General features: G+C 35.8%; 2 protein-coding genes across 4 annotated transcripts; both read right to left on the reverse strand.

Moving 5' to 3' along the window:
* Window positions 1–628: 628 nt before the first annotated feature.
* tmem238a (transmembrane protein 238a) lies at window positions 629–1,937 on the reverse strand. The gene is made up of 3 exons (XM_016482246.1): window positions 1,780–1,937; window positions 1,244–1,452; window positions 629–859 (listed from the first exon to the last, which is right to left on the reverse strand). Exons 1-3 carry the CDS (start codon window positions 1,832–1,834, stop codon window positions 722–724), a joined length of 402 nt encoding a protein of 133 aa, XP_016337732.1. The 5' UTR covers window positions 1,835–1,937; the 3' UTR covers window positions 629–721.
* Window positions 1,938–5,264: 3,327 nt separating this feature from the next.
* Window positions 5,265–6,969, reverse strand: LOC107685602 (tumor necrosis factor receptor superfamily member 22-like). 3 transcript variants are annotated; one of them, XM_016482248.1, is made up of 5 exons: window positions 6,863–6,969; window positions 6,536–6,621; window positions 6,218–6,320; window positions 5,991–6,119; window positions 5,265–5,846 (listed from the first exon to the last, which is right to left on the reverse strand). In XM_016482248.1, exons 2-5 carry the CDS (start codon window positions 6,593–6,595, stop codon window positions 5,683–5,685), a joined length of 456 nt encoding a protein of 151 aa, XP_016337734.1. In that variant the 5' UTR covers window positions 6,596–6,621; window positions 6,863–6,969; the 3' UTR covers window positions 5,265–5,682. The 3 variants fall into 3 exon arrangements, with proteins under 3 accessions (XP_016337734.1, XP_016337733.1, XP_016337735.1); XM_016482247.1 differs by having other exon boundaries at window positions 6,536–6,624; XM_016482249.1 differs by having other exon boundaries at window positions 5,987–6,119; window positions 6,536–6,624.
* Window positions 6,970–12,249: the final 5,280 nt, after the last annotated feature.

Raw genomic sequence — 12,249 nt, forward strand, 5'->3', positions numbered from 1 at the left:
CGCGCAGCACGCTATATAGCTCACCTACGTGCGCTTTGGGGGCGGTGCTAAGCGCTATTTGGCCAATGAATTGGCGTGATGGTATAAGGGCTTCAGACATTCGTCACACCGAAGGTGTTCCCAAAGCGATGACGTCATCGCAGCATCTCGTTCCCCTATTCAGGGAACCAAGGTTACATACCTAACCTAGATGTTTTCATACAGCCATAACTGGACGCTTTTGTCCATATTAGGAATTTCCTCGTACGACTTTCTGCGCGAGAGCGCCCTCCGGCTTCGAGTATGAATGAAACATACTCTGCACAGAGTGTTTAATGCTCCGCGATGTTCATCTCGCCTTATTCTGGGTCCGAATAAAACATCAGATCATGCACAGACTATCCTGTCTCTTTGAATTTAAATCTATAAAAACATCAGATCATGCACAGATCCTGTCTCTTTGAATTTAAGTCTATATTTATTCATACCGGCTCTTGAAAACCTCTATGCGAACACACTTGCCCGAAAAAGTGCGGTCTTCTTGCCCCGCGTAATCTACGCCCTTGCACTACAGTACCACATAACTGCAATTTCATAGTTTTTGTAGTAGTAGTAGTAGTAGTAGCAACCACTACATTGTAGTGCCTTCATCCTTGCCTTATCGTTCCATTTTCCTTCTTTTGCAACTGAGATTTTGGCATTATTTGCTCTTTGTGTGTGCACTGTCAGCCGTGCCCAGGGGTCAGGGTGTGCTGTGGCCGCGGTGGGGTTTCCGTATGCGGCGGCTCAGGGTGCGAACGAGCCGGTCCACGGCATTGCGTTTGTGTGTCAGCTCATTCCCTGAAATCAAACCCTCAATATTCCCACTGTACCACATGACCCAGCTATGTGATCAGAATCCCGCCTAAAGTATTGCAGTCACGGATAAAAAAATAACAAGTGTGAAAACAAAATTTTAAAACACAAGTAAAAATATATTGCACAAGATTTAAAAATGAAAGCAAAGTTTTCAGAATAGCAAACAATGGTCACGGATTTAAAAATAATAAGCGTAAATCTAAAAATTAATAACGCATTTTTAAAAATAATAAGCATGAATCAAAACTTTAAACACGTTTAAAATCATATTGCACAAAATTGAAAAATTAATGCAAAATTGGCAGGCGTACAGCAGTGACAGGCAGACACATACAATTTTGTTTTCATGCTTGTTATTTTTTTTATCCGTGACTGCAATACTTTCGGCGGAATTCTGATCCCATACCCAGCCCCCCATAGACATCAACACCAGCAGAGCTCCCGAATACACCAACAGATCACCAAAGTCTAGACCCTCGATCTCAAGCGGGACGAAGACGCTGATCAGAAGAGCAGACACACCGAAAAGATCCATAAGGCCTGCAAACACCAGGACAAACTTACAGTGGGTCAGTCCAACACGGTCAGGTGTAGACATGGTGAACGGACGCCCTTCTGCCACGAGCGAGGAGAGAAGCATTAAAGAATAATATTAAAAACGATAACAATCACAGCTCTAGTAGGAACAGTTTTGATTTGACTAATTCAATACAGAAATAGGCTATATACTCTACCTGAAGGGTATTATATTATTTTATTTTACACCAATAGGCATATAGTCTATCTTAATGTAAAGTAAAGCACAATAAAGTATTACGTTTAAAAAAAACAGAAGATATATTTTAGGTGAAAAAAAAAATGCTTCAATAATATCAATAATCGAGCACTGCTTCCCAAATAAAGAAAACCAAGTAAGCACTGAGAGATTATCATTTTACTTACCTTTTATGACAGAAATTATATTCGTTTGCGAAACTGTGAAGAAAGACTCTTTCATTTAGATAATAAACAGTTTTGGTCGTTTGTGTTTTTTTTCAGGATTTGCCACCTGCCCGCAAACTAGCCGCGTCACGCAGGTGGTGTCACGTGACATGACTCTCTTAAACGTCATTCATTCACCCGTTTCCCTAAAATTATAACAAGACTTAAAACATAAGCGGATGTGACGGTGGGACTTTTTTATGGTTTCATTCCAGTATAAACACCTTTCATACCGATTTAGAGATTTCCTGCAAACCAGATGACGATTCTCAAAATTAAAACCAAAACCATAACGTAATTGTTCGAGGATTAACTGACAAAACACTCATTCACTCATTCAGAAGTGTGTGAATCTCAGTGAAGGTTTAGTTTCGTGACTAGGCTCTATTTGAGGAATGAGTTGTATTTTTCAGGAAATGTATCATAGCTCTTGAAAAAAGTCCCTTTTTGAAAAGTTTGCGTATAAACACTATTTAAAAATGTACTTTGTATATCATATGAAATAATAGTCAGAAAAAAATATTATTTTTCTTTAAATGTTATAAAATTGAGGTGTTTTTCCTTCTCAGGTGTGATATCTTACTAGTCTATAATATGATATCACACCTGAGGAGGAAAAAACACCTAAATTTTATTAAGAGGCCCAGTCTGAGCAAAAATATGCAAGTTGGTTGTAATGAGATCCTTAACCCTCTATGGTATGCATTATGTTCTAACCATGAAGTCATTTTTCAAGTGGGAAAAGTTGCCATATGGCAACGCTGTACCACAATGGAAAATGGTCAAAAAAGTAGGCTAGTTTTTCTATCAAATTATTTTGTTTTCTATTTAAATGCACACTTCATTTAAATATTGATAGATTTATATATTTGGAACTCATGCAAACCAAAAATAAGTAGATCCCTATCATTTAACCTTCACTGTAGGCCAAGTCATCCTCACTCTTATCACATGGAAGAGTTAACTCTGTATTCTTCCTATTGGCCTTTCTGTAAAACATTGCTGTATTAATTTTTTTGAAAAGAATAAAAAAAATTGTTATTTATACATAAATACAACTATACTACAATTAACACTTCAAATAAGTAAATAACTCCAATCATATTAATGATACTCCTATCTATATCTATATATAAATCCCAATGGGGAAATACATTACTGCAGTTCCACTGTGGTACAGCATTGCCATATGACAACAATTTCTGAAGATGAACGAAGGTCTTACGCGTTTGGAACGACATGAGGATGAGTAATTAATGACAGAATTTTCATTTCTGGGTGAACTATCCCTTTAACAGAGCAATTTCTGGAGCACTTCAACAGGTGAGGGTGACAGTGGGAAAGAGTTTTGGAAGGACGTTCAGACGTCATGTGACTTAAAAACAGCACATCATTGGCTACCAAAGGGTTTGTTCACCCAAAAATGAAAATTAGTCCATGTTTTACTCACCCTCAAGGCATCCTAGGTGTATATGACTTTCTTCTTTCAGACAAATAAAATCGGAGTTATATTAAAAATTGTCCTTGTTCTTCCAAGCTTTATAATGGCAGTGGGCGGGTGTTTTTGTTCAACAGTCCAAAAGTAGTCAAATAAAGAGCATCCACCCATATTAAAATGTGCCTCACACGGCTCCGGGGGGTGGGGTGAATAAAGGCCTCCTGTAACGAATCAATCCATTTTTGTAAAAAAACTGTCAATATTTAAAACGTTATTAACACTTTTCTCTCACTTCCACTAACTGTTATAAGTGCAAGCCATTCCGGGAGGATGACGTAGGACGTATGTGTTGAGCACGTGCCGGTGAGATATGCTAGTCTCGCGAGTTTGTTTACAGGAGCAAAGGAAGCAAAGTTTCCTTACTTTAGCAAAGGAAAACCTCTCCTCTTGGCTTATATAGAAATCCTCCTACATTTTTCTTTACAAATCCTCGTTTTGTGTTTCTAATTTGAGACTGTGAATTTTGTTTTGTTCTCTCTCCGTCGTGCTTCTGCGTTCGTCACTAATGCGTGCGCGACGCATACATCATCTGCCGGAATGGCTTCCACCGACGACAGTTAGCGGAACTGAGAAGAAAAATGTTTATAACATTTTAAATATGGATATTTTCCCTACAAAAACACATCGATTCACTACAGGAGGCCTTTATTCACCCCCCGGAGCTGTGTGAGGCACGTTTTATATGGATGGATGCGCTTTATTTGACTTCTTTTGGACTGTTGAACAAAAACTCCCGCCCACTGAAATGATACCGCTTCGAGGAGCAAGGATAATTTTTAATATTATTAGATTGGATTCATCTGAAAGAAGAAAGTCATATACACCTAGGATGTCTTGAGGGTGAGTAAAACATGGGCTAATTTTCATATTTGGGTGAACTAATCCTACAAGGCCTGCCCTGTTAATTCCCATAAAGCAATATATGTGACACTGGACCAAAAAAACAGTCTTAATTAGCAAAATTATCAATTCTTCTTTTATGCCAAAAATCATTAGGATATTAGATAAAGATCATGTTTCATGAAGATATTTTGTGAATTTCATACAGTAAATATATCAAAACTTAATTTTTGATTAGTAATATGCATTGCTAAGGACTTCATATGGACAACTTTAAAGGCGATTTTCTTAATATTTAGATTTTTTGCACCCTCAGATTCCAGATTTTCAAATAGTTGTATCTAGCCAAATATTGTCCTATCCTAACAAACCATACATCAAGGGAAAGCTTATTTATTCAGCTGTATAAATCTCAATTTCAAAAAATCTACCCTTATGACTGGTTTTGTGATCCAGGATCACATATTGTATTTTTTTCAGAAAAACAAGATGAGTAGAAATTAATTGTTGCCATATGGCAACTTCGTATTATAGAGGGTTTAGAGTATAGCAGACTACTTACAAAAAATGCATATAAATATCACTTTTTATTTAAAAAAATATATAATGCAATGCAATACAATGAGTGAGATATGTACAAACAAATGTGTGATTACAGAGTGAAAAAAAACTAATACTGTCTACTATAATACTGTATAAGAACCTGGAAGGACCTTATTCCATTCCATTCGTTCTTTTAGTTTCATGGAAAAAGTCATTTAGGAGCAACTTTAAAGGGGTCATATGATGCGATTTCAATTTTTCCTTTCTCTTTGGAGTGTTACAAGCTCTTGGTGCATAAAGAAGATCTGTAAAGTTGCAAACACTAAAGTCTCAAAACCAAAGAGATATTCTTTATAAAAGTTAAGAGTCAGCCACGCCTACCTAAAACGGCTCGTTGAAACTACTTTGTTTGGTCTTCCAAAAGAGGACGATATCCGCTTCGAAGCGGAGTCTGTTCTTTTTAGCAGCATCATATGACCCCTTTAACATTAGATCCTGGAGGACAGAGGTAAAGTCACATGACATGAAACCGGTCCAACAGATTTTTTTTTCCTCCGAAGAAAATTATGTATGAATAATTAGATAAACCTACAAATTGTTGTTTCTTCAGTCCAGCAAATGTTCATCTTGAAATATTTTACGAACATTATAAAAGTTATTAGATAGATGTACCATGACCTGAAGGTGGATACTTTTATAATTATACTAAAAGGCCTTTTACTTAATAATAAAAAGCATGAACTACCAGTCAAGAGGAACACAGTAGTAGATTGTGTACAACAGGTTTTCACCCAACTTTTGACCATGTTAATCATTTAGAAACTCATGTATCAAATATAATACATTGTGCTTTATAAGGCTACATCTTAATTCAGCTGAAAATAAAGGGAAAGTAGATTCCATATATTCTGACATTTTTGTCTGAGGTATTTGTTCATGCTGGAGGCAGAGCTGTGTTCTTCGGTCATACTTCAGGCTAAACTTCACATAATTTCTGAGGAAAAAATTAAGGCTTTCCTGCCTTTTTGTTTGCGTTTACAGGGCACACACTCCCATGAAATGCTATCAAAGAACTTTTTGCGGTATCCAGACTGACATCCACACACGGTGTTATTTTGGGGTGTACATGGTGAAATCACCACCGCATCTGTCAGAGAACCAGTCAAAGAAAAAAGAGTGAACATCTAAACAAAATAAACACCGCAAAATATGTACAGTATATACGTAATTTCAATTTTAAGTTCATTACAGAAGTCGTGAAAGGAAAATGAAACTATCATAGCCTACTTACTTGGCTTGGTGCATTTATCGCATCTGAAGCAGTTTGGGAAATAGTTCATCTTGTCTAGGTATGTCCCATTCGAACATTTCTCACATTGCGATGACAAGTCACTAGTGCATTTTCTTACGAATTTATACCCTGAAGAAAAATACATGACAGATGAAGAGATTAAACAGTCTATTCCTCTGAAAAACTGTTATTCCGATGGTATTAGTTAAACATTTCAGACAGTGTACCTGGAGCACATTTGTCACAGCAGAGCCCGTCGCTCCAGTATTCATTTTTAGAACAATCACTTTTGCTGCTGGCGCTGCGCTGCCCCGTCACAACGCCTACGATCTGAGGTAAAACAGTTCATGACCGTTAAAAGGGCAACAGTTCATAACAGTTGAATTTATGGCTTGATATTGCGCAACTGGATGATGTCATCACTGGGTAACCCTTGAAACTGTAGTTTAACCTCAAAACATCTGCCAAATATCTGCTGTGTGACTAAGAACACAATCATGATGCACATATTTGTGAAATTTGCTCACTAGTTTCTAATGACTTACCAATGATAACAAAATACACGGCAGGAGTTTCCAACTACGTTGTCCTTGGATGTGAAACATGGTTCTTATAATGCGTGCAGTCAACCCTTCTGGAAAAAGAATATTTAATAGTATATTTATTAAACTGAAATTTTGAAAGAATAAAGACCAGTGAAGTATATAAATATATATAAAAATACAAAAAGATACATCTAGAATTATATATATTTTTATCCAGTTAAATGTTACATTCTGTGTCAGATATTTGTATATAACTGTATCTCAATATAATATTAATACATTTGTAGAACTACAGAACAGAATACAAAGAAGAGCACGTGACTTTACCTCTGTCCTCCAGGATCTAATGTTAGAGTCTCTCCTAAATGACTGTTTCCTTCAAACTGAAAGAACGAATGGAATGGAAGTCCTTACAGGTTCTTATATAAGACGACACTATTAGTCATCCTTTTACTACATAAAAGTAAAACTACATAACCACACAACTAATGTGGGGGGTACAATAAATGTCGCAATAACAAAACATTAAACCGGCCCAGTCAGATTTAGTCATCATAGGAGGAACTGAATTGGAAAAACCCTTTCCCCCAAAAAGAGGAATTTCTGTCTCATGTCTCTAGTAATTTAAACCGAATAAAGGATATTACATTTAAACCTCTGTTCCACTAACATCTCTAATATAATATATGGCTGATGAATTATCCACTAATTAAATACCAATTATTAAATGAACAAACAGATGTATATAAATTCTAAAATGTTATTTATTTTGACCCCAATGATGGTAATGCATTGTAACTGCCATACATTTTCAATTCATATTTTTTTTTTACACATTTTGGGCCAAAAGGGAATGTACTAAACAAGCCATAAACCAAATGCGGCTTATTCCAGGAAATTGATTTTAGAGGGAAGTTAATTTCTCCAGCAACACCACACAAGTTCCTGCTCAGAAATGATGACTTTTTGTCAAGGTTTATAGGTTGAAACTCTAAGCTATAAGAAAATAGTCATTTGTTTCAAACTAAAGCCAGATATTGAGGCATTGTGAATCACTGGTCCCATCATTTTCATGAAAATTTCAAAATTCATAGTTAAATGTCTTCCCTTTCATTGTGTGAACGAGATCTTCATTGATAACGATGGACGAACCACATGTATCTGCATTTTTTTATTCATTTGTGGATGGAGCGCAAAGACACTTAATCCTTTTAATTTTACTGTTCGATCAATATAGTAACAGAGCTTATAAACTGACATTAATATTTTTTTCTCTCCATTATCCAACATCAAATAGGATTTTTGCCATAGTGGCTTTCACACTAGGGGACTGAAGATAACAGTATTACGGCATGAATTGTGCTAAATGTGGACTATAACGCATGTATAATAAGGTATTATAAATAACAGTATGAATTTCTGTAAAGCTGCTTTGAAACCATATGTATTGGAAAGGTGCTATACAAATAAAATGGATATCACGATGAAACGTCAAGATACGGCATGAACAAAATGTTTATTATTAAAAATATAATTGTAATATTTATTAATTTGACATTTTTTTATGTAACAGGCATGAGTTTTTTAAGGGGCAAAAAAAAATCTCATTACCATTTTTATGTTTCACAAAAAAAGGAAAGTAATTTCTATAAAACTTGCCAAGTAAGTAAGGATAGTATAGAAAGCAAGCAAACTAGACAAACTAGTCAAGATGACAAATGGAAAGAAAAGGTGCATGGTGTTATCGCATCATCAGTCTACACCCATTGGGGCTTGACTCAGTAACCTTTGTTTTAAAAGCAAAGTTTAGTTACCATGACCATGCCAAAATACTATATAATTACTAAACCAGAATTATAATGACAGAATGCGTCATCTGGATTAATTACTACGTCCAGACATCCTAAAAATAGTGAATTTATGCATTGTATGTATTCTTTGTGAAAATATCTATTGAATGTTGCGTTAAGATCTGACAAAGAATATTTTAGATACGCATTACAAATGACATCAACAGACGTGTAGTACGTGTGCATTCAGGATGGTAGCACCCTTTTATTTCCCAACTTGATGCTGTTCCCCCTTTTCATAATTTACTATTATGTAAAAACCTTACCATGGACAGGGGCTAAAAAAGTTACAAATCTGCTGCATAAAATGTATTTTGCTGTTAAATAAATAGAATAAGTAGATTTTTTTTTACAGTGTCAAGTCACATAACAATAAATGGTTTTTGTCAGAGGTATTTGTTCATGCTGGAGGCAGAGCTGTGTTCTTTGGAAATACCATAGGGTAACATTCACATAATTACTGAGGAAAACTAAGGCTTCCCTGCTTATTTGGTTTTCAGTCATACAAAAACAGTCCTTTTAAAGGGCACACACTCCCATGAAATGCTATCAAAGAACTTTTTGCGGTATCTAGACGGACATCCACACACGTGGATTTCACATGGTGAAATCACCACTGCATCTGTCGGAGAAGCAGTCAAAGAACAAAACATCTAAACAAAATCAACACCGCAAAATATACATAATTGAAATTTTAATTTAATCACAGAAGTCATGAAAGGAAAATGAAACTGCATTATACTTAGTAGTCCATCTTGTCTAGGTATGTCCCTTCCGAACATTTCTCAGGGCACACACTCCCATGAAATGCTATCAAATAACTTTTTGCGGTATCTAGACGGACATCCACACACGTGGATTTCACATGGCGAAATCACCACTGCATCTGTCGGAGAAGCAGTCAAAGAACAAAACATCTAAACAAAATCAACACCGCAAAATATACATAATTGAAATTTTAATTTAATCACAGAAGTCATGAAAGGAAAATGAAACTGCATTATACTTAGTAGTCCATCTTGTCTAGGTATGTCCCTTCCGAACATTTCTCACATTGAGATACCATGCCACTAGAACATTTTCTCATCAACTTATAACCTGAAGAAAAATACATGACAGAGATTAAACAGTCTATTCCTCTGAAAAATTGTTGTTCCGATGGTATTGATTTCAGACAGTGTACCTGCAGCACGTCACAGCAGAGCCCGTCGCTCCAGTATTCATTTTTAGAACAATCCCTTCTGCTGCGTGGCCCTGCCGCAAAGTCTACTGTCTGTGGAAAAAGTGTAACCATTCATGCCACTTAAAAGTGTAACCGTTCATGAGTTAAAAGTGTAACCGTTAATGCCAGTGAAAAGTGTAACCGTTCAGGACAGTTAAAAGTGTAACCGTTCAGGACAGTTAAAAGTGTAACCGTTCAGGACAGTTAAAAGTGTAACCGTTCAGGACAGTTAAAAGTGTAACCGTTCAGGACAGTTAAAAGTGTAACCGTTCAGGACAGTTAAAAGTGTAACCGTTCAGGACAGTTAAAAGTGTAACCGTTCAGGACAGTTAAAAGTGTAACCGTTCAGGACAGTTAAAAGTGTAACCGTTCAGGACAGTTAAAAGTGTAACCGTTCAGGACAGTTAAAAGTGTAACCGTTCAGGACAGTTAAAAGTGTAACCGTTCAGGACAGTTAAAAGTGTAACCGTTCAGGACAGTTAAAAGTGTAACCGTTCAGGACAGTTAAAAGTGTAACCGTTCAGGACAGTTAAAAGTGTAACCGTTCAGGACAGTTAAAAGTGTAACCGTTCAGGACAGTTAAAAGTGTAACCGTTCAGGACAGTTAAAAGTGTAACCGTTCAGGACAGTTAAAAGTGTAACCGTTCAGGACAGTTAAAAGTGTAACCGTTCAGGACAGTTAAAAGTGTAACCGTTCAGGACAGTTAAAAGTGTAACCGTTCAGGACAGTTAAAAGTGTAACCGTTCAGGACAGTTAAAAGTGTAACCGTTCAGGACAGTTAAAAGTGTAACCGTTCAGGACAGTTAAAAGTGTAACCGTTCAGGACAGTTAAAAGTGTAACCGTTCAGGACAGTTAAAAGTGTAACCGTTCAGGACAGTTAAAAGTGTAACCGTTCAGGACAGTTAAAAGTGTAACCGTTCAGGACAGTTAAAAGTGTAACCGTTCAGGACAGTTAAAAGTGTAACCGTTCAGGACAGTTAAAAGTGTAACCGTTCAGGACAGTTAAAAGTGTAACCGTTCAGGACAGTTAAAAGTGTAACCGTTCAGGACAGTTAAAAGTGTAACCGTTCAGGACAGTTAAAAGTGTAACCGTTCAGGACAGTTAAAAGTGTAACCGTTCAGGACAGTTAAAAGTGTAACCGTTCAGGACAGTTAAAAGTGTAACCGTTCAGGACAGTTAAAAGTGTAACCGTTCATGACAGTTAAAAGTGTAACCGTTCATGAGTTAAAAGTGTAAACGTTCATGCAGTTGAACTTATGGCTTGGTATTGCGCAACTGGATGATGTCATCACTGGGTAACCCTTGAAACTGTAGTTTAACCTCGAAACATCTGCCAAATATCTGCTGTGTGATTAATAACACAATTATTATGCACATATCTGTAAAATTTGAAATCTGCTCACTAGTTTCCTATGACTCACCAGTAATAGCAAAAAAATGCACAGCAGGAGTTTCCTCATGCTTCGTCCTTGGATGTGAAACGGTTCTTATAACGTGTGCAATCAACCCTTCTGAAAAAGAAGAAGATTTAATAGTATATATGTGACCCTGGACCACAAAACCAGTCATAAGGGTCAATTTTTTGAAATTGAGATTTATACATCATCTGAAAGCTGAATCAATAAGGTTTCCATTGATGTATGGTTTGTTAGGATAAGACAATATTTGGCCGAGATACAACTATTTGAAAATCTGGAATCTGAGGGTGCATTTTTATTGAGAAAATCGCCTTTAAATTTGTCCAAATGAAGTTCTTAGCAATGCATTTTACTAATCAAAAATTAAGTTAAAATATCTTCATGGAACATGATCTTTACTTAATATCCTAATAACTTTTGGCATAAAAGAAAAATCGATAATTTTGACCCATACACTGAAACACGCTATTGCAATAGCCGTGCTTTATGACTGGTTTTGTGGTCCAGGGTCACATATTTTAGTAGATAACTGAAATTCTGAAAGATTAAAGGAGTAGTATATATTTTAATTGAATTGTGATATACAAAATATACAAGATACATATTCAGATAGTACAACTGTTTCAAAAACATCTAGAATTTATCTTTTTTTTATCCAGTTGAATGCCACATTTTGTGTGATATATAGTTGTATATAACTGTATCTTAATATAATATTAATTAATTTATTTGTAGAACTACAGAACTAACTAAAAGAAGAGCACATGAAGTTACCTCTATCCGCCGGGGATCTAATGTTAGAGTTGCTCCTAAATGACTGAAAGAACGAATGGAATGGAAGTCCTTACAGGTTCTTATATAAGATGACAATATTAGTCATCTTTTTGCTACATAACCACACAACTAATGTGGGGGGTACAATAAATGCCACAATTACAAAACATTAAACCTGTCCAGTCAGATTTAGTCATCACTACGAACTTAGAACTGTGTAGTGCAAACCTGCAAGATTGCAAACATACACACACACACACATATATACATATATATTATACACACACACACACACACAAACAAAGAAAAACAAGTAGATAGAATAGAAAAAATAGAAAGCTAGTTTTTGTTCTTTGTTGTTTTTTTTTAAATAAAGAATAAAAAAATTTAAAAAAGATAAATATAGATAAAGTAGAATTAAAATAGAATAGAAAGTGTTAGAGTTAG

This window comes from Sinocyclocheilus anshuiensis, unplaced genomic scaffold, assembly GCF_001515605.1.
Source record: "Sinocyclocheilus anshuiensis isolate Anshui unplaced genomic scaffold, SAMN03320099.WGS_v1.1 scaffold185, whole genome shotgun sequence".
Lineage (NCBI taxonomy): Eukaryota > Metazoa > Chordata > Actinopteri > Cypriniformes > Cyprinidae > Sinocyclocheilus > Sinocyclocheilus anshuiensis.